Source organism: Apodemus sylvaticus, chromosome 8 (genome assembly GCF_947179515.1).
Source record: "Apodemus sylvaticus chromosome 8, mApoSyl1.1, whole genome shotgun sequence".
Taxonomy (NCBI): Eukaryota; Metazoa; Chordata; class Mammalia; order Rodentia; family Muridae; genus Apodemus; species Apodemus sylvaticus.
The window spans coordinates 110,860,430-110,882,708 of NC_067479.1; the positions used below are offsets into that span (position 1 = coordinate 110,860,430).

Below are 22,279 nucleotides of genomic sequence, written 5' to 3' on the forward strand. Positions count from 1 at the left end.
TTGCATGCTTGCTAGAGCTTTGTTTTTGAAATAAGCATAATCCTAATAAATGAAAATATCTTAATTTATACATAAAGGGTTAAAACCAGGAACAAGACAGAAAATTAACAAATGTGGCTATAGCATGTGCTTTTCCAAAAGTCAATGTGCATGAATTCTTAATATTCTGAAAAGGTCTAATCTGAAGAGTTTTATATGAAACAATTACAAGTTGTGCATATAGTACTAATTACTGCAATTGAACCTCTTGAGAATATTTATATAAGACTTATCTCACATAAACTGTTTAAAATTAATAATCTTTTAATACTAAACAATTAAGTAGGGTATCTAATCAACTTATGTTGTAAGTAGTTCCTTTTTACTTTCATTCAGTAAAGCAATTTACACATTTTGTATCTAACCTTTTACATGGAATGGCTTGTCTCTGTTGGCTGTAGATCTGATTTTTGAGATGAAATTTCACTTACATTCCCAGGAAACAGAGTTCAGATTCCTGAGAAAGAATCTTGACAGGTTAATGAGAAAGGCCATGGCTGGCCCATCCTCACGCTGTACAGTTCTGGCCCTGCGCATGGCCCACTGACTCTGGTGATGTCATTATTCCTTTCTAGGACCTCTTTTTAAAAAGCTTGTTGAAGTTCTCAATTTCAATTTCTATACTTTCAAAACAGCTTTTCAAATATGGGACAAGAAACCTCTCTGTATTGTTTTAAACCTAAAGATCTTCTCTTAAAAGAGAGGGGTCTGTGACCATTATGTGAGCAGTTCTTATGCCCAGTCCACAGTGGCATTTCTCCCATGGGCATCAGGCAAACCGATGTAATACCCAGCCCAGGATGGCATGTCTTACTGTAGCACTTTAAAGAAGCAGCATGATTCACATACAACACAAAGGTAATGCCCAGCCATTGTTGAGCGCTCAGACATAATTCTCTGCCTGCTCTTGTGTGGTTGGGGAAGTGGACTTGCTACAGGCCCATTGTGCTTCACCAAGGAGACATCTCCTGTCTGCAGTTGGTTACAAGGAATCTGATAACTTCTATGCTTAAGACTGAGGGAATGTATCAGGTCCAGGTAGGTCCAAGCTCCAGATCATCTTAAGGAACTGCAGGTGTTTATGGACTCTATCTAACTGTGAGTTATGCAGCATCAAATGCATTTTTATAGTATGGCTACAAATCTTGGACTCAGACATGTGGATTGTCACGTTAGCTCTACCACTTCCTGGCTCTTTAGCATGGGATCCCTTTGAGACTTAATTTTCTCATCTAGGAAATGGGTCTATTGAGAATTCTTCTTTCTAGAATGGCTGTAAAGATTAAATTAGATAGCATATATGGAATTCTTGGTTAGCACCTGAGAAGGAGGAAGCATGGAGACCCTGAGGAAGTAAATGGCATGGTCAGCAGTCCTGCTGGAGTGTGGGGCCTCCACTCTAGGCAGCTAGATCTCCAGCAGGTCCTTTCTCTCCCACTCTGTGCTATGCAGTATACAAGAAGGAGTCTCCACCCACGTGGGGCTCAGGGCTTCCTGCTCTTCCTACGGAGCTGCCCTGCCTACGTGATTCCTCCCAAGCCTACAGTTGCCCGCTCCCCCGTGTGTTCGGTTCGCCTAAGGTCTGCAGTTCACACCTGTTCACGCTGTTCTCTTTGCACACACCCACCTGAGCTGCTGACCCAACTCCGTCCTGTGTGGTTTTCCGGTGCCCAGGCTCTTCTAGGCTTCTATTGGAGGCTGGAATGCATCAGGACAAGCAGCCTCCATGTCTGCCTTTGTCTCTCTCTTTCCTCGCCTCCACAGATACTGAAAGAGCAGCGTCCCACACAGCGGTGGTAGCAGGGTAGGCACCTGATGTGACCTCTGCCTTCTACCCCTGCTTTTTATGACCCCTTCCTTAGCTGTTCCTTTGTGGACACAAGGAAAGACCTTGCCTCTGAGGGCCCCAATTCGTGGAAGATATGAACTAAGAACAAAACTATAAAAACCAGACTCACTATTCAAAGTTTTCAAAAAAGAAAGTCCACTTAAATTGTGAATAAGTAAGATTTGACATCATTCATGATAATAAAGTTTAAAATAATATATAACCTGACAGTTCCATCTACCCACCCTATTCCCCACCTATTCACAAATATGTGCTCATTTTTCCAAATTTATACATTATTGAACAACTTATATATCTAAACAAATAGGGATACCTCTGTCTCCTTTCACATAGTAAAGAACATGTTTTACCCGTATGCTTGGCTTTGAGATAACACAGTTTTTCTCTAGGCATCTATAGTTCAGTTCCCCTATTGGGGGAGTGTTAAATAGATATGCCATGGTTTGTTTAAGAGGCCTCTAAGGTTGTCAATTTTGTGACAACACAGTACCATGCTGGGTAGCTTTGTTAATGTCTCATTTTGCACATGGATAAATACAGCTGCAGGATAAATTCAGGAAACTGGCGGCAGCCCAGGATTCATGGATGGTGCTTTGATAGATGGTTCCACAGTGTCCTTCTCCGCCTCTGATTCTGAGGTCTTCCTCTTGGCTGTATGTATGTGTGTATCTGCTTCCGCTCTAGTGCCGGGCACCATGGCCTTACTGTTAATTCAGCAGAGATGTAGGAATTGAGTCAGTGTATTCCCAGTGTGTTACCATCTTATTAAAAACTTTTTTTCTTTAATATAGTGGTTCTCAACCTTTCTAATGCTGTGACCTTTTAATACAGTTCTTTGTGTTATGGTGACCTCAATCATAAAAATTAGTCTCACTATTACTTCATACCTGTAACTTTGCTGCTGTTATGAATCTTAATGTAAATATCTGATATGCAGGATATCTGTTATGACCCCATGAAAGGGTCATTCATCTCCCAAAGGGATCACGACCCATAAGTTGAGAGCCACTGCTTCAGACAATCTGTCCATTCTGAGAGACTTGTTCCAAAGTTCTTGTGTAGGTACCTTAATTGTTCTTTTAATAGTGAATTCTTGATCATTGTAAATGTCACATGATTATAGTGGGGTATCTTTTGGGAGCCCCATCCCAAGTTTCCCAAGTACTGCTACAATGGCATTCAGTAAAAAAGCACAGAGAACCTTCCAAGATCCTGAAATATTAAGGCTATTAAGAGTATTACAAGCCAGACTTAGTGCTGCACACTTTCAATCCTAGCACTAGGGAGGCAGAGGTAGGCAGATCTCTGTGATTTCAAGGCCAGCCTAGTCTACAGAGTGAGATCCAGGACAGCCAGGGCTATGTAGAGAGACCCTGTTCAAAGAAAATAAAACAAAAACATAAAAATATTACAACAAAATAGTCATTATGTTTAGGAAGTAAGTAGTTAGTAGACCATTTTAGATTGTAGCGCTGTGCTGAGATATCTATTTCCTCCCCTCCTTGAACTGACCTGGACTTGCATGCTTCTGTTAACTGCCTCAAGCTAGTGGGGTTTGGATCAGTGGTGAGCACCCATCACTATATTCTAGGTGCTCAAACATTTCCAGGCTAAGGTGCAAAGGTGGGACAACTGTCTCAAAGACCCTGGGGCCAGCCAGGCCTTTCCCAGGTTTCCACTGAGTCCTAGGATGAGCTGTGAGGGGTTCCTCTCCTTGGAACTTCATAGGAAGTGGCCTCTGCTGTCCACCTCCCTGGAAAGGCCCACGCAGTCATCCCTAGGGATCTGTTAGAATTTCTTGGCAAAAACAAGGTCGATCAAGAAAGATTATCTCGGGGCCACTTCTATGTGAGCACTTTGCTTATCCGTGCTTATCCTCTCCCATTTAAGGAAAGTCACTGCAGGCCACCTGACTTATCCAGTAACATGCTCACTGTGGAAATCACACCTTTTTCTCTGTCAGTTTGGCTACAGCAGGAGTGAATTAGGGCATTGTTGCTACCTACATGAAATCCCAAACATTTGGGAGCCCTTTCTCTTAACATGATATCTGCATGCTATCTCTTGTCTGTCCATCTGTCCATCCTTCGGGTGATTTTGCTCTCTTTTCTCTCCCCTTCTTTCCCTCCCTCTCATACTCTGTCCTCTGCTTGTCCAGAGTATGACAACCATGTGCCCAGGAGTCCCAGCAGTCCCGATGCGAGCAAAACATGCCACTTTATTATCCCCCAATGTACACTCTGATTTGTCAGATTTTTGTGTCCCCTTCCATGACTTGGAAAATATGCCAACCAGAAGCATATTTTGATGTCTGAATCTTTCATGCTGGAAGAGCCCTTCCGGAGACTGCACTGTATAAACTTAGCTACATAAACTGGATCACTTAACAGGCAGTAAGGACAACTTAGCGCAAGTGAGTTGTTGTGTATGAAAAATCTCAACTTAGAATTGAATCGGGCCACCTTCCAAGCGGGACCGGGAGTAGCTTCAGGCAGACACTCCTGAGGGAAAGCCCAGAGATATCCACAGCCTTTCTTTTCTATTGTTTGTCCCTTCTGTTTCTGGAAACATTTTGCCCTAATAAATCAATCGGAGTCTTTTTAGCACAACTCTCAATCTCTTTCTTTGATGGCCCGTTAGTGTTTGCAGCTTTCTATTAATAAATGGCTCTTACTCAAAGTTCACTACAACATACCCATTTACAAAAGTAAATATTAATGGGATGTCTGTTCTTGACAACATGAAAATAAATGAGATTATTAGTGGGTATGGCACTGTAAATTCAAATGAGGGCAGCCTGTGAATCGTTTAAGATTGCTTAATTAATATTCAGTAGTAGCTGATCCAACTGCCTGCTATAGTCTGCAGTTAGAATTTTGCCTCCATGAAGCTAAGAAAGTCCTTCACACTCTGGTGTGATTATAAAACCATTGTGCTCAATTTTAAGATGGTGACTTGATTTCTAGTCTCTGTATATCAACATTTGTTTAGTTTGTGATTTTGAGTTTTTATATAAGTCTGAACACCTTGTTAGGATTCCACTCCAGCCCACAGCCCAGCATCCACAGCACAGGACAAACTGTTGTAATAATAAGCCTAAGACTGAGAAGGGAAGCAGGCTTGCCAGAAGGATGGACACGCTGAGACAAATGTCAGTAAATCCCAGAAGCCCCTGCCTGACGTTGGAGAGCCCTTTTTATAGACGGCAGTGCCAAGTGTCTCTTTAGGCATTCCTAGACTTCGGTGTCAGCCCTTTGTTTCAGAAAAGTGTTGGTTGCCTGCTTCTTCACAAATTCTTGTCAGGCACGAAGAAAGAGACAGAAGTAAGAAAATCGTAAGCCCACACCAAAGGTTGTCTAACCAGGTGCCTGGAAAGAAACAGCAGAATTTGAGGGGCTGTGCAGAAGCGCAGGCTTCCTGGGGAGTCTGCCTGAAGACTATGTCAGATTCCTGGAAGGAAGTACAGAAGGGCGTTAAAAATCTAGAGTTCTCCTGCTCATCTTTATAGTTCACTCTGCATTGTTGGCAGAGCCAGGCTCTCTGACTGGATTATGCCATTGGAGCAGCTGTTTGTGTGCGTGTCATTAGTCATGAGGGCCAATTAAAAACAGCAGAACCTGCCATGTGCTGGCACCGTGTGTGCGTCAGTGGGAGCCCTCAGACTGAGAGCTGACAGCTGATGCAGGTCAATGTCTGCTGCCTCCCGATGACAGATAGCTTCTGCTGTCACAACAGTAGAGTGCTTGAGTCTTGACGAAATCTCTATCCTCAAAATAGGTCCCTTACTTGAAAGAATGGAAAGTTATTTTTAGAAATGTTAGCTAAAGAACAGTACTTGATGACCCATAAGCCTCAAATGTTCTCTGGAACACTTGCGCACTTGTATAAAAGAACAGAAACAAGAACCAGACATCCCATAGTCTGGACCACAGTGGTGAGAGTTGGGCTTGAGATCTAGGGAACTGCTAAGCAGAATCCATACAGACTAGAACTGGTGGAGAAAATACCCCCATGGTACCCTTTGGCTTTCATGAAGCCATCCTTAGAAATCATTCTAAAATGTATATGGTCATGTTAGCTTTCTCAAAGAGGACAGTAATGCAGAAGAATATAGGAAAACTGTTCCCATCTGGCTATATAGAGCTTCTTGGAAATAATCATAGATTAATACATTGGCCAACCTTGGTCCAGCATCCGATGCATTTGGAGACATGTTCAGTTGGAGATTGGCTCATTGTAGCAGAATGCTTACTGTGGGAGAGACACACAGAATCATGACCAACTGAAGAAACAACACACACATATCTCGCATTCCATCTCTTATAACCACTGAGTTGAACTGAGAAAACATGTCATGCTGTCTCCTTCCTGCTCCCATCTGGAAGTGTTGAGTCTAGTGCTTCATAGTACTTCTTCACTAATGGAGTTGTGTCATAGGAAGTACTCAGACACTTGGAAATGAATATACCAGAATACTGCACAGTAAACTTAAATACATACCACAACTTCAGCTCCTTCACAGAAACTACAATGAATTTTTCTATCAGACAAGTAGAGTAAGTCTCAAGGGTTATTTTTAAATAACCTCCTAGCCATAGGAGGGAGAAAGCGTGAAATGCCTTTTCTGTAATCATTGTATACAGAAGAGCAGTTTTCATCCTGTTCACTTTGTCTGTTTTTGCTTTTTGAGACAGCGGCTCACTAGGTAGCCCTGGCTATCCCTATGTAGATTAGGCTGGCCTTATACACCATCACACCAAGCTGACGCCCTGTTCCCGAGACCTGGGTTCTAACAGAAGTGGAACTGAGGACTTTGACATTCTTATTCAAGAATGTGCTGTACAAAAGTCCTGTGTGCACTTAACACCCTTGATGCCATAGTGACTATTTCTCATACTGTATGGGATCCTGCAAACTCGCGTATAACTTCTATGGGCAAATACATGGTACTGCCCACCTTCCATTTAAGGTCGTTTCATTTTCAGTGGCTTCTTAGTGACAGCATCAGAGAGTCTCTGTAACTACTGTCCCTTTGTCACAAGAAGTTCTTAACTAGGAACACTGCAAGCCAGTGCCTCAAGGAGGATCTTCAGAATACATAAGGCTGTGACCCACCCACCTTCTCAGGGGCTTGTCACTGGCTTTGTCCTGCATGTCTTACTACAACCAAAGAGGTCAGACATCTGCAGTAGCCACTGTTGACTAACATGTTGCTGTGAGAGTGGCAGAGCAGGCAGGTACAGAGAGGAACCTCGAAACTTCAGAGAATCTCTAAATTTGGAAACTCTTTGGAAGGATGTCAGAAAAATATATGCTGCTAGTGTAGATTAGGGAAGGCAGAAGATCACTTGGATTATCAGCACACCGATGATGTCAACTCAGTGAACATACTGTAACCTGGCCCTGGCTCCTCAAGAGAAGGTTGAACACCCTGGGGCAAAGGAAGTGAAAAAAAGCATAAAATGTATGGTGGTGATGAACTAGGTTATAATTTGTAACCAAACTTGTAAATACACTTCTTCATTATTCTAAACATGATCTACTTTGTTTTCCATTTTTATGATAATACTCGTGTAAATATATTCATGGTAAAGCAATTTTAGAAAAAGCTTTCCACTATCCTAGAAATCTGTTCATTCAAGGAGGCATGATTAGGCTGTGTTGGTTGAAAGAGAATTGAAACTACAAAGAAAACTGAAATTGCACACTCAGCGCCGTCCTTGAGAACACTCTGAGAACGTCTATCCCCGATCCCCTGGGCTCAAACTCAGAGGCAGCCCAATGTCTAGGAGCAAAGCCAAGGGAGAAGTTTAGAGGAACTGACGTGGGTATTTTTCCATTTCTTCAAAACCCCTGCCTTTGCTTTTTATTTTTCATATCTTGCAAAACATTAAGAAAAAAAAACCTTTTTCATGGGGCTTTTCAGAAATGAACAGATTAAAATACAGTGCCATACAATATCCTTCTACCTTATTGGAAAGTGAAAACCGAAGTGTAGGATTTGCACTCAAGAAAAGATCATCGCATGTGGGGAATGAGCTGGCAGCCTGGCCTCAGATAGATGCTCCTTAAAGCAGTGGTTCTAACAATGTAGCCAAGGTTAGGCAAACACTAGTAATGGTGATGCCATTTATATTTCTTAGAAGGGATATATGTCTATTCTAAGGCTGTAGTTTGTTATTAATATATAAAACAGATGGAAAGGTAGCCCATTGGTAGAGCATTTACCATGTGTGAAGCTCTAAGGTCAGGTCCCACTACCACCACATGTTTTACACACACACACACATACATACAACTCACCATCTACTTACCTACCTGACTTTTGGAGTGATTACAACAGTAGCCCTTAGTTGATGTCCTTGTTACCTTCTTGATGCTCTGTGGACCATCTCTCATACAACAGCCCAAGTGAGCCTGTTCAGAGAGAGTTAACAGTGTGTCACAGCATGGGCTAGAGTCCTTAGGCTTTGCCTGCCTCTTAGACATCCACAAAAGCCAACAAAGGCCTCCTGGGTCCTCTATGCTGGGGCTCTTGCCATCATATCCAGCCTTACAGACTCTATTAAGTTCTAGTACTTGCCAGGTCTGCTCTGTTCTAAGATGCTTTCACAGCTGCTGCCTCTGTCTAGAATGTTCTTCCCACTACCACTGTCCCTGTCCTTCTTCGTGTTCAGGTCTCAGTTCAAATGCTGCACTGCCCCTTCTTCAATCTTCATCAGTTAATCACAACCCTGTGAAACTGTAGTTCCTCAACACTATGGCCATATTTGTGGTTCCCTTTCCTATGAGAACTTAAGGAGAAAGAAGGCAGAGAGACCTTGTCTCTCTTGTCTTTCCTGCTCCCAACATCATTAACAATGATCAGAGAATACCAGATAAGCAAAATGAGCAAAGATATGGAGGGATGCCTGCCACCCAAACAGCAGTGATGATTGCAGGAAGGAGGAGGGTTTCAGGTGTTCACTTGTATTCCCTCGTCTCTGAAGGGATCATCTGTTCCAGTGCGTAGCTAGCCTCTAGGAATTGGTTTTGAGGATTATGGCCAGTTGCAGAGAACATATAATTTGCATGTGTGCTGCTGTGGCTGGGTCCTGAGTTAACACTTGCCATATGCCAATAAAACTTCCACTCGAAGGGAGAAGGCTTCCCCGGGTTCTGTGCTGCTTCGTTGACCCACGTCACCATGGGGGATAATAGCATGTGCCACGCAGCAAGGCACAGATGTGCATAACTTTATCTCCCAGGTTCCTGACCCCCACCCTGCTTGCCAGCTTTGCTCTGGCAATCACAGAGTTACTTTACTCCAGGGAAAATCCATTAAAAGCAGCAGCACATGGGGCACTGGAGTGAGATTTGCTTCAGTACACACTGCGTTTTTCTAAAGATAATGTGCAGCTGTTCTACATGTAACAGCGAGACTGGCTGGACTGTGTGCCTCTTTTCTAGAAAATAATAATCTGCACCGTGGTTTCTTCCGTCCTGAGTTGTCTGGCTTAGTTGTGTAACTTAGCCAGTAATGGAACTCCATGTGCTAACCGCTTTCTGTTCTAAAAGCAATAGGCATAGGAATTTGCAGTCTTAAAACAGAAACCTTTTTTTTTTTTATAGACTGGTCTCACACTGCTAGCCTAAGCTGGTTTTGAACTTAAGATCCCAGTTTTGGAGTGCTGGGATTACATATCTGCTGCTCTTCCCAGCCTGGAGGTTACTAGGCGGTTGTTATTTTTGTTGTTACTGTTCACGTGTTCTTCTGTGTCTTTAAGCCAGGCTGGCAGGCTAGATGGCATTTATCTGAGTGACTTCGAGAACTTGTCCAGGTTGCTGAGTAAACAAAAAAATAGAATGCCAACAGCTGTGGTCCTGACCGAGCAAGGATTCACATTCAGTCATAGTGTCTGGGACCCATGTTTCAACCTCAGCTTTGCATCCTAGAAATCTGTGCACACAGGAATATGAGAGGGAAGAAGAAACAGACAATCAAACAAATAAAAACACAAAGGCAAAAAGAAATTCACAACTAATTTAAAAACAGAAAGAAGTTGGCATTTCCAAAATGGAAGTCGTGTTTTTGGTGAGGATTTGGCATCAGGCCGTTCGGGCCAGAGACCCACAGCATGTGCATCTTACACCAAGCCACAGAAAGGCTCTTCAGGACCAGCTATCAACCCTTGTCTCCTGACTTCTATTACATATGTCAGGCGCTTGCAGAAAATGTTCACCTTTTCTTGATCTTCAAAGCCACTCTTTTAGAGCATGTGAGCTTAGAGTCATTTATGTTCAGGAAGCCCCTACGCCTTGGAAGAGCAGTGCAGACTGGTGCCTTCCCCATGTGAAAAAAGGAGAGTTTGAAGGAAAAGTCCTCACTGTAAAGGCATTGATGATAGCAAGTCCACAGCATCCCGCTGTGGGAAAGCAATGTGACAGTGAGGATCTTCTCACAGAGATCTGATTTGGCTTGTTAGAGTTATGAATTTTCCCCCACCTTCTTTGGCTTTCTAAAAACACCCCAGGATTTTTTTCTCCACTAGATGAGAAAAGACACCCTAAAGTAAAGTTGACTTATCCTTAGTAGTTGGAATACAGACCCCAGAAAATGCAGAGTCAGTGTGTAAATGTTGCTTGATGTGAAACACAAGAGGAGTGGGACTCAGCCTGGTGACTGGGAGCTCTTGAAGATGCTGTCTGCCCAGCTAAAAGACCCAGCAGTAGGGCCAGCTATTGTAAAGCCCCTCCACTGCCAGATGAACGGGGACCCTTCTCTGGTCACAATAGCCATTCACACTGAGCAGCCTCATTAAATATTCAGTCTGTGCTTCCGGCAGCTCATTAAGGGCCTCAGCTAGCAGTGACGTGGATCTGGAAAGCTGAGGGCTGGCCAGCCTCTCAGGCAGAGGCTGCATGCGTTGTGCATAGCCTTTCTGTGCACTGCCTGTCCTGGGATGACCACTGTGTGCTCCCTGCTCTGCTTGAAGTACAGGTAAAAACAAAGCTGACCTGGAGGCAAGCAGAAAACACCTGCAGGCTCAGCCACGGTCTGGAAAGCGCCCCTGGTTTGGGCATGCTTTCCCTATTGAAGCCCCCTGACCCCTTTAAAGGCTGTCTGAGGATTTGGGGCCTTGGCTAAGCACAGACAATGTGGTGCTATTGTACAGTTGGGCTGTTTGATGACTCTGTTGGAAGGGATTCAAGGTGTGGTTTTGAACTTGGTACTTGGGGGCCGTTAGTCAGAAGTGCGAATGATTCCTCTGTAACGAGCCAGCTGCAGAGAGACTGGGTAGAATCCTCGTGTCCTGTGCAGGAGTTTATTCTGTGCCAGATTCTCACTTATTTGAGTCGTTTGGAGCTCTGGGGTTGGGGTTGGCTGTAGTAAGAGATGGCTATTCAGCCATTTGGGGCTGCTCCAGTGTGCTAAATGCTGTGCTTGCATTTGTACTATTTTTCCTTGGGTTTGCCATCAGTGCTGTGTGATGTTTCAAGCTGGGAAAAACTGTTAAAGAAGGATCTTGAAATGATAAACTTAGACAAAGTGTGCTTCTGTGCTCACTGTTGGCATCTTGTTCTTTTCCACACAGAAAATGTTTTCAGACTGCTCATTTCTATGTGGAAGACAGCAGTTCACCTCGGGTGGTCCCCAACGAAAGTATTCCTATCATTCCCATCCCGGGTAAGTGAGTCCCCACGGTACCCCCAGTAGCTTACTTTCTCTTTTGTTCTCTGTTTTACGTGATGCCCGTGACAAAATATTACTGTCGTGACTGTGTGAAACTCGCCTGGTCTATGATATACTAAGATAGTCTAAGGCTAAGGTAATAAAAATGTTTGTCTCTTTGCCCATCTACAAAGTAAAATCCTTGTTGAAGAAGCAGCTACCTCTGGGTTAGTGTAGGACAGCATCACCAGCCACCACAGTGGAGTAGAGAATGCTAACAATTTTAAATCACAATTTGTGAACATATTTTCCAAGGTGAGTTTTCCTGCAAGAGTCTGTTCCCGGTTCATCCTTTAGAGTAGTGGACACTTTGGTAATGAGATTTGTGTGAAAGTCTAGGGATGGTTGCAAGACTGCTCTGCTGCATGCAGCACAAGCCTAGAAGAGTTACAGTGTACATGAGGATTGGTAGGACAGACTGTCCTCAGTGCAAGCAAATGCTGCAGACACTTGGATGCTCGAAGGGGGCTGGCAGTCATAGGTAGGGTATGCGACTTAAAGATCTCACCCGCCATTTGTTAGCATCCTTTTCCTGTTGTCAGATAGGAACGTTGTACTGCTGAGTTTTGTCGTGTGTGTGTGTGTGTGTGTGTGTGTGTGTGTCTGTCTGTGTGTGTCTGTGTGTGTCTGTGTGTCTGTGTGTGTGTATGTGTCTGTGTGTCTGTGTGTGTGTGTGTATATGTGTCTGTGTGTCTGTGTATGTGTGTGTCTGTGTGTGTGTGTATCTGTGTGTCTGTGTGTGTGTCTGTGTGTCTGTGTGTGTCTGTGTGTGTGTGTTTGTATCTCTGTGTGTGTAAATACAGATTCTGATATCTTATGCAGAAACTACTTTCAGTAGTGCTATCCCTCTGTACCTGCAGCTCCAATAGTCTGATGGAGTGCCTAGCAGCTGACCTATTTGACTATTTTGAGATCATTTTAACTTGAATGGGAACTATGTAAGGGCAAATGGACATATTCTCAGGACTGTAAAACCACACAGTAGGCAATTTTAAACTATTAGGTGGATACATGAATGTCAGAAAAATGTTTAAAAAGTCACAAAAGCCATTGTATGCAGCTCAACATTGCAACCATTTTCTGGCTATCACAAAGCAAATTTGTTGGCAGAATTATCACTAGGTGTGGCCATGGTTAGGGACTTAATGGTCCCTTTATTTGTCAATAAAAGCTGTCATTAGATATTGCTAGAATTTGCTGTATTCTAGGCAGCCTTTTCTCACTAAAAGTTGTCGAAGAACCGGAAAGGTAATAGAATGGCCTCGCTGGTTCCTGCTAGATAGGCAGCTAAGGAGTTTAGTGTGGGTGGGGACAGGTTCTCTGACACCCTGGGTTCCTCCTAGTAACATTGATCTTTGGAGGAGGAGCTGCACCCTAATGAGGAAGCAGCAGAGAGGACCTTCGGGCTTCCTGGGCCTCACAGGAGAGATGTGTACACCCGCTTCCCCCGGGCTACCTAGGGTATGTCACTGCACCGGTAAAGCCCGTGTCCAGGAAGAGCCACTGTTGTCTGGCTCTCTGTTAAACTTCGCTCTGGTGTAAACCACACCCACAGTGTGAACTGCTGTGCATGCAGTGTGAACACTGCTGTTTCTTCGAGTGTTAGGACCTCCGTTCAGGAGAATCCTCTCAAGACGCCACCACAGTGCTGCCTCCACTTACCTTCTTATACCAGAAGCTGCTTTGGAATGTTTTCTGCCTTGTTGGTGACCTATTTAATTACTGCATTGCACACTTGTCCCAAAGGCAGCTCTTTGACTGCATGGTTTTCTTTGTGTTGGGATCTTACCTAGCTTGCTGACAGTATAAACTGAAGATGGCTGAAATGGATGAGGTTAGTCAGGGTCGGCATGCTAGGACTCCAACTACAAGAGCATTTTCCACATTACTACAGCAAATGCCGTGTGAGTGTGTGTGTGAGTGTGTGTGTATGAGTGTGTGTGTATGTGTGTGTGAGTGTGTGTGAGTGTGTATGTGTGTGTGAGAGTGTGTGTGGTGTATGTGTGTATGTGTGTGTGAGTGTATGTGTGAGTGTGTGTGTGTGTGTGGTGTATGGGGCCGGTGGGGGGGGTGGGCTAGCTAAAGTGTGAAAGCCCCAGAAGTATGGGAAGAAGTTGCCTCCAATTTTTCACTGTTGGGTTTTCAAAACCAAATGTTCTGTGGTTACCAGTTTCTTGTTATGATGGCGTATAAAGCCTGATTGAATATGACAGTCCAGCATTCAGTCACTGCGAATACTTAGTATCTTACAAGATATTAATGTAGGGACAGAGTTTCTGTCTTTTAAATCTATTAGGCTTTTAAAACAAGTTTTGAAACAAGCCTGCTAGAACCATGTTATTATTAATGGTACATATTGCACTTTTAAAAGTATGGCTACTGGATATGCTAGAACATTCCTGGAATTCCACCAATCAAGATCCACAAGAAGAGGCTCATGAGTTTAAGGCTAACCTGTACTACACAGCACCCAAAGCACCACAGTAAGACTAATTTCGGGCATGTTACTCTTGGGTAGAATGCTTACCCACATTCCTGAAGCCCATGGTACAGTCTCAGTACCACACAATGTTGATATTTAAAGTAACAAAATAACCAAACATGTGGAAGGACTCTTTGTATGTATGTATGTATGTATGTATGTATGTGTATGTGTAAGTATGAATGTAAGTGAATATTTATATGAATGTGTGTATGTATATAATGCATGTACACATGTATATGCATATGCATATATATGTAAATATGCATGCTTGCATGTATGTATATGCATACATATGTATGTATCTGAGATGCCAGGAATCTCCTAGGCAAACATCCTGCCAATGAACTGTACTCCTTGCCAGATGCTATTCTTTTGAAACAACAAATGTGAATAAAATTTTCATTAGTTATTAATAAAGCATTAGCAGTGTCTATTATATCAAGTTTGTATTTACTATAGTATATCATTGTTTTAGACTTCCTTTGCAGATATACTTTTTAAAATTAAAAGTTAGTTCTTAAAAGTAACGTGCTAAAAGAAAACACTGGAAGATATATAGAGCTGTGTGACATGTCAAAACCAAATGTCCTTAAAAACGTTTTCTCTAGAAATTAGAAACCTAAGAAAATGTGGGGGCTACCCGTAGCCTAGGAATCCAAAAATGATTCACCCCTTCCCAGTAGTTAAAATACAGCCTAATAATTTGAAGATCACCAGCTTCAGCTGGGTGCCAGTGTATAAAAGGGTTTGTACATGCTGTTTACAACCCTTGGGATTTAGTCAACCTTGTTGGCATGTTTTATTTATACAAAGATTATCTCCAAAGGTGATTCATTGGCCTTTTGACTATAATGAACCCCTTTCTCCATTGACTTCATTGTGTCAGAAGATTTCTTTTATGTCAGGAAATAAAACACTCTCATCTCCTAACATTCCCTACATCCCAAGTCTGATTGAGACACAAATCTATTTATTGTGCTCTAACTTGAGAACTACAAGCTTGATAGTGTTCTTTTCTTTTGTGTTTATTTCATCTTCCTAAGTTGACATGGACTAAACCTGGAGGCCTGAAATTGGACTCTGGGAGGCTAGACAGGCAGTTAGCAGGGAGCTAGACTCTTGGGATTGAGGACTATCCACTAGAGATGTGCTTCTCAGGGCCAGGCCCTGTCCAGTGGGGAGACAGGGAAGCATTTGATCCATAGCAGTGTAAGTGGAGTCCTGTACTAGACTGTGTATGCTCTCCCTGCCTGGAGATGGAGTTGACTGGAATTTGGGGTAAGGTTTAAAAATTTGCTGAGAGTTAAGAGAATCTCGTACAAGAAATTATTTTAAAAAGTGGGTGACCTAAGGACGTCTGAAATCTTAATGCTCTTTATTCATATACATGCCCAGCCACTTCCCAAATCAGGAAGAGGGATATTTCCTTGAACAGATTGTTATCCAGTGAGTTCAGCAGCTAGCACCTTTGCATCAGCAAGGTGACCAGTGATCCAATGTAAGCTTTTCAGGCAGTGAAGCAGGCGTATCATTTTGATTCTTTTGTTATGTGAAAAATATGTTTAAATGTCAGGTCTGTACTAAGAAGGAACATGGCTCTGGAAACAGCCTGGTCCCAGCAGACGACTGATGGACACTGGGCAGGTGCCTTCATTTCTCTAGATCATGTGATTTCTCCCCTGGGTTATATGGTACAGAGAGAGCAAGTAGTACTTAGTGACACCTCACAGCTATTCAAGTCCTCACTTGATATTTCTGGTAGCGCCCAGTGAGCTAGACATCATTATCCCTGCCATTTCCCCCAGACAGGAGAGGCAGCCACGGGCCAGGCAACATGGCTCTGGCTTTCCTGCTCATGCTGTTGAGCATACACGCCTGATTGATAGAAGCTGTTGATTAGACAGGGCTGATAAAAAGAATGATTCTTCTCATGGCTGGGTATGGAGCTGCAGTTGGGGATAGCCTTTGACTTTGTTTCCTCTCTGGTGTCAAACCACAGATAACAGCAAGAAAGTTAACTTCTTCTCTTTTTATCAGATTTTCCTTAAGATTAAAAGAGACAGTCAATCTAGAATGCATAGAGTAGGTTGGTGAAGCCTAAGGTATTGGTGATTTGCTGCTTATCAGTCTAAAGATGCAAGGACTTACTGTGGATCTGTGAAGGGGATTTTCTTTCTGTTCAGATGCATTGGTATCTGATCACTCCTAGCAATGGCATGTGAGCTCACCATTATCTAAGCTTTGATGCCTTCTTCTGGGGAAAAGTTGCTTTCTTCCCTTCACCATCTCATGCCGCGTGTTGGCACCTCCAACACTAAGAGATTAAGAGGAGGTTTCCTGGTGGGTTAGCCCACATGAAAGGACCGCCATTTTCATGGTGTGATTCTCATCACAGAAAGCTAAACCTTTGGAGCTAAGAATGAAGGATCGTATTTGATAACAGAAGTTCACACTTCGGATTCTGATTCCTAGCCGAGTATATCAGACATTTTTATTTTTATAATCAAGGGCTTTAGTGATAACATGAGGTAGCCTCATTTTCACCTAACACATCTTCTATAGCAGAAAATTCTGCAAATGAGAACCCTGGCACAGAGTGACCGTTATGTATCATTCTGCTCAATGCCATGTTCTTCCTTTAACCTCCTCTAACTTTAAGAATTAAGACAGGACATAGCAGCCCAGGCTCTGACTTGGCCAGCTCTCAGCTCAGCCATTCACTTTAGATAAGTGGCCTCAAGTGTCCTTACGTGCATCACAAGGAGATTTCCCTACACCTGAATCTTGTAAAGAAGAGTGCATTTAAAGTGTCATCATAGGCTTTGGCAACCAGGACAGGCTTAATGAAGGCTCTCTTTAAATTATACTAACTCCATCTTTATACTATTTCCCTGTCTATCCTAGTCATTGACTCCTAAGACTGGCGTTGACACAAGCACACCTTCAATTTAGCCTACCCCTCTGCTTCCTGCTTCTACAACTACTACCTCCATCACTGGTTTCCCAATCACACCCAACATGTTGATGCCAACAACAGTGTCCAATATGCAGATCGCATCCTGTTTTTATCCCCTCACTTATTTGGATTTGAGTTCTGACACAAATGTTGCCCATGAATGGGCACCATCTTCATCTTCATCTTCTGGTCCCTGGTGCCCAGTCAGTGATTTATACAGCTATTACCCACTGTGGGACATAAAGGCTTTCCCAGAGTTGGAACACACTTGTGGAACAACACCCAACTTTCTGTGCCACACAAAGGGGGACCCTCAGTTGAGGAATTGCTTGATGAGTCTATGGGTGCATCTGTGAAGCATGATGTCAGAGGCCTCAGCCCACTGGAGGCGGGTGGCACCATCCACTAGGCTAGTGGGCCTTGGTGGTGTAATAAAACCTGGAGCAAACTAGTAAGAAGCGCTTCTTCCCGAGTTCTGCTCCAGGCTCCCTCTTGAGCTCCTGACTCAGCCTCCTTCCTTTCCTCTCCAAGATGCCTTTAGCCGGAGTATTGCATCACAGCAATGGGAAACCAAACCAGAACACCATCCATCCTTCAGTCCATCTTTAGGAAATTGTCTTCTTGTAGAAGGACAAGGCCTGTATTACCTATACCAGGGCACTGTTTCATACATAGTGGGTGTTTGCAAAGCAGTGGTCATTAATTAGTTCTGCCTTTATCTGTAATCGAACTTTTTAGGAAGAAACAACATCTTGTAGATGGACATTTTCCTACACCAAGTAGGATCTCTCCAGGTCAAAACTGAGCAGGCCACGCCTGTAGTACTGTTCAAAGTCATTGAGAAACTTACTAGAAAAATTATCTGAGAAATAGTTGACCAGAGCTTCTCAGTAATTGTGTGTTATGTTTATCTTATGACAGAAAAGATATATGACCCCTGCAGTACTTACCTCAAGTGAAGGACCAGTGGTGTGTTGTGTGAGCAGTTGGTAGTAGTCTAAGCATGGCTCTGTGTGCACATCTGCCCATGTAGTTCTCCAATGATGGTTTTGATGGTTCCCAGGAATCCAGAGGATATGGATTGGGTATGGCTTAATTTCCTTGGATGAAAATGCAAATGAAAGATATAGTGCATCATATGTTTCCATGGTGACCATACTGAGTGCTACTTAGGTTTACTGCATATCATCATGGGTTAACAAGCAGTTTGATTTTTGTAGTTGATCACACTCTAGAAGAAAGAGAGTTTACTATGAACTTGAAAGCATTTCTTTTCAGGACTTGCCATAGGCTGTGTCCTTCAAAATGCTATGGTTTAAAAACTTTAGCATTTTGATGTCCTGAAAACCTTTTACCCATAAAATAACTGAATGTAACATTTTTCCCCCATTTTGAACCAAGCTCCATGTCTTTCATCCCAGGGCCATAAATTTCTGGGACTTAGAAATTCCAAACAGTGATCATAGAATAAAATATTGGTGTCACCCAATTATTAACTGTGCTGCTCTGTCCTTGAGAACTGTTAAAAAGTCCAAAGATGTGTTTATCCTTGGACACTTAGGTTTTTGAGATTTCCCCAACTTTGTGCATATTAATCCTTTTTTCAGTCAGCCTGAGGACCCTTCATTGCCATATGACTCTTGTTACAAAATTCACTTACTTCTAAACATCTTAAGTGATCAGATAATTTTGGAAACTTTTCTTGAATAGCATTCTGCTAAATATTCTGGGCAAACATTTTGGCTCTTCATGGCTTGCTAATGCTGGTTAGATCATGGGAGCTATAGATTTCTTGGGCGTACAAAGTGATTGCATATTCATGAACATATTCAATCCTGAAATATTTGTAAATAACTTGGCAATTTTTTTTCATAAAGTTTACTATTAAAGCAATTAGGGTTTTAATTGTTCACACGGAGAGAATCTGTGCTTGAGGAATACCAGCAATTCTGTTTAAATAATGTTTCGATGCTGAGTGACTTAGATTATGGACATATAAATCACCTTTCTTAAACAAAGTGTAAGAGTTGCTATTTTCCACTGAAGAATGATTCAAGTTTGAAAATGTCAATAGATGCAAAAAGCCACCCTAGAGCATTGCTCTCTCAAAAGGAAGTGGGGAAAGAATGACAGAGTCAATGTTAACTGTCACCAGATGAAGAGAAATCAGATTGTCAGGCCTGCATCTATAAAATTCTTGCCAAAGTAGGACCTCGTTTACACATACAGATCTTCATACCCTTTGCTAAGAAAAGCATCTGCGGCAGTTTAGATGTTTGTGCGTTTGCCAAAGATCTTTCACTCTGAATAAAGTAAATGTCATGTCTGTTGTTTATCTCAAATTCAGCCGAGTATTTTTTAAAGGAAATATTTGTGGGGGAGGGCTGAGGGAGGAGGAGGAGTTAGTTCCGAGTGGCAGGGAGGGGGTGGGTGTGGCCATTTAGCAGAAACAGATATCAGACTGGCTCTCTATCAATAAGCTTAAAACATCCACTAGGCTCCTTTCAAAGTGACGAAATAAACTGGGGTATGTGGAGCATTCCAGAATCTACACCTAGGTTGTCATCAGCGCCACCCCCAAAAATCCAGTTAACTGATTATTTGGCACCATATAGACACAGCTGCCATGGACTAAATTGCCGAACACTTAAAGATAGATGGTTTTTGTACAGCTGTTACAAGGGCGTCTATCTGAGTGGGGAAAAATTACGTAGACTCCAGAGACTTTGAGTAAACTTAGGTGCTGTTTCAAGCCCCAGCCATTGAATAATAATTGAACATTTGAAAACACATGAACTAGCAAAGCTTCCTGGCAAATGAGTAGTTCCCTTGGTAAAAACAAGAATTGTAGCTAGGAGTATGATGTGTTCCCTTAACCGTATAAGTTGTCTTCAGAATAAAAGCAGAAAGGTAAGTGTGTGGTTTTTGAAACGTTTTATTTAGCCTGCTGGTAAGCAATTCAAAGTCCTAACTAGACCTTGGTGTAAAATCAAGTCTAAGACCTTTTCCTCAGAAACCTATTTCACTTGATAGAATTTTATCATTTTTTGGCAAATATTTGAGTTGGATTTGCTTTCTAAATGCCACTTGTTTTATGGGTGTATTCTGTGTGACCCCGAGTATTCTCTCATTCCTCCAGATGACATGGAAGCCATTCCTGTCAAACAATTTGGTAAACACATCGGTGAGCTCTACTCCAATAGCCAGCATGGGTTCTCGGAAGATTTTGAGGTATGTCTCAAAACTGGAAACTAATTTCTAGAAAGCTTATTTTTATCTCATAAGGATTTTTGAAAGTGTGAACTTCATTTATTCTAAGCCTCTCAGGACAATAACTCTGCCAAGTAGAGATGCCTTTCTCCTTTTACTGATGTTCTTGTAAACATTTCTTCCCCAAGAAGATCCAGAGAGAGGGAGTTGGCTTCGAGTGTGCTGCACGTGCGAGTCTGTGGAGGGCCAGGCGTACTGGCTGAGGGAAGGATGGTCAATGAGGTTGGGTCTTCTGGCTCTTAAACCTAAGGAGGAACACAGTGGCACTGCCAAGCTCCCTGATTCCATGTCATTTCTGGGATGTACATGGTATCATAGAGACAGGAGGTTTGGCATCAGAGAGAGTGCTAGTTCTGCCAGAAGTGAGCTTCCTAAGTTCTTGGGCCAATTACTTCATCTCTGATCTGCAGTTTCCTCATCCTTAAAAATGGTGCTAATGTCACCCACAGTATAAAGTTGTTAGGTTAAAAAATAAACATCTAGAAAGTGCTGGATTAATTATTAATTGACTGTTGTTGTTTTCGTGAGTATTAATCCTTGGAGAGGCGATGTGGGTTAACACAGCCTTCTAATTTTAAGAGCTGGTGTGTAGGAAACAAGGTAGAGAAGTGGCGGGTCCCTCGCTGCCAGCTCTGGGTCCTGTGCCAGTTCAGCAGTGACAGGGTGTCAATGAAGAGCTATTAAACAGACTGCCCTTTTCTTCACTGAAGCACATCCCTGGCAGCAGGGCCCGTGTGCAGGGAGCAGGGCCTGCTTTCATGACAGCTCGGCTGTCTTCTAGCTCGAGGGGTGACTGGGCCTCTCTTCCCATTTCTACAGTGTAATGGGAATGATGGTAAGGGTCTTTTCTCACCCCATCTCTTGGATATGGGGCTCAAATAAAAGAATGGGGAGTCGGCACTTGGGGACCCTGAAGGGGACATATGGCTCTGAGGTGCAATAATCTTGTGTGAACAATGAGAAAAATGGGACCAGAGCCCCTGTCTCTATGCAAATTTGGAATCCCCAAGGGCCATCAGAACAGCAGTTATATTGACATCCCAGGTTAAATTAAGTTTTTCTCTGAGGTTCTTTTGTGGTTAGTTTTGTGCTGTTTTTGTTTTGTTGTTTGGTTTGGGTTGGGTTTTTATTGGAAACAGTGATAGCAAGGGTGGCAGAAAGAAAGAACTTGGCTTTTGTGGAATGAGCAAATGCTTGTCAAGTATTTAATGCTGCTATTGTATGCTGACCTCAAAAGGTGCCTGTTCTATGACAAAGAACATGGCTTAAGTCAAACATTTTGTATTCATGAGGGCAGCAAATGTGTGTTCTGTTAGAGTGATTGAGTTCAATTGGCTGTTGGCTGGATGACTGAGCAACAGTATTGAGGCATTTAACAATGTTGATGGTATTCAGGACAAACATTTATCCTCTAGAGAACAGAATTTGATCAGGATGATCAAATGCAACTCCGGTTTCTCAATTATTTATGATTTGAGACCCCAGTGCTATTCATCACAGCTGGTTTTGACACCATTTAATTATTCAAAATAATCAGCTACACCTCTGTATACTTGATCTGACTTAAAGATGGGCTTTGCTGTATCAAAATCATGCCTGGGAACAAATCCTGGGCATTTATTTGTGCCCTATTTCTATCCTAGAAATATTAATACTGTGGGTTAACAGTTTAAGCACCTAGAATCCGTACCGTGAGCTGGTCTTAATGCACGCTGGCTGGGGAAGTGAGCAGAAGCAGCCACTATACCTCCATTAGCGGCTCCTGACGCCACCTGGGGAAATTGAAAGCTGAGTTACTTCAATCAGAAGAATTCTTCTGGAAAAAAACTAGTAAAGCAGTGACAGAGGGCAGAGTATGATGAAACCTGATATACTGTGACCTTTAAAATTTACCAAAGCTTTGAAGGATTTTTAAACAAAAGCATTCTCCATTTTAGTAACTTTGCTAAAGGGAAAAGGTGGTAACAA

The 22,279-nt window shown here is 42.7% G+C and overlaps 1 protein-coding gene across 2 annotated transcripts in view; it reads left to right on the forward strand.

Moving 5' to 3' along the window:
- Positions 1–22,279, forward strand: part of Ptprg (protein tyrosine phosphatase receptor type G) — a 680,693-nt gene that overhangs the window by 620,900 nt on the left and 37,514 nt on the right. For both annotated transcript variants that reach the window (XM_052190336.1, XM_052190337.1), the window contains 2 exons: positions 11,464–11,555; positions 20,181–20,272. In XM_052190336.1, coding sequence (XP_052046296.1) covers positions 11,464–11,555; positions 20,181–20,272 — 184 coding nt within the window. The remainder of the gene's footprint in view (positions 1–11,463; positions 11,556–20,180; positions 20,273–22,279) is intronic.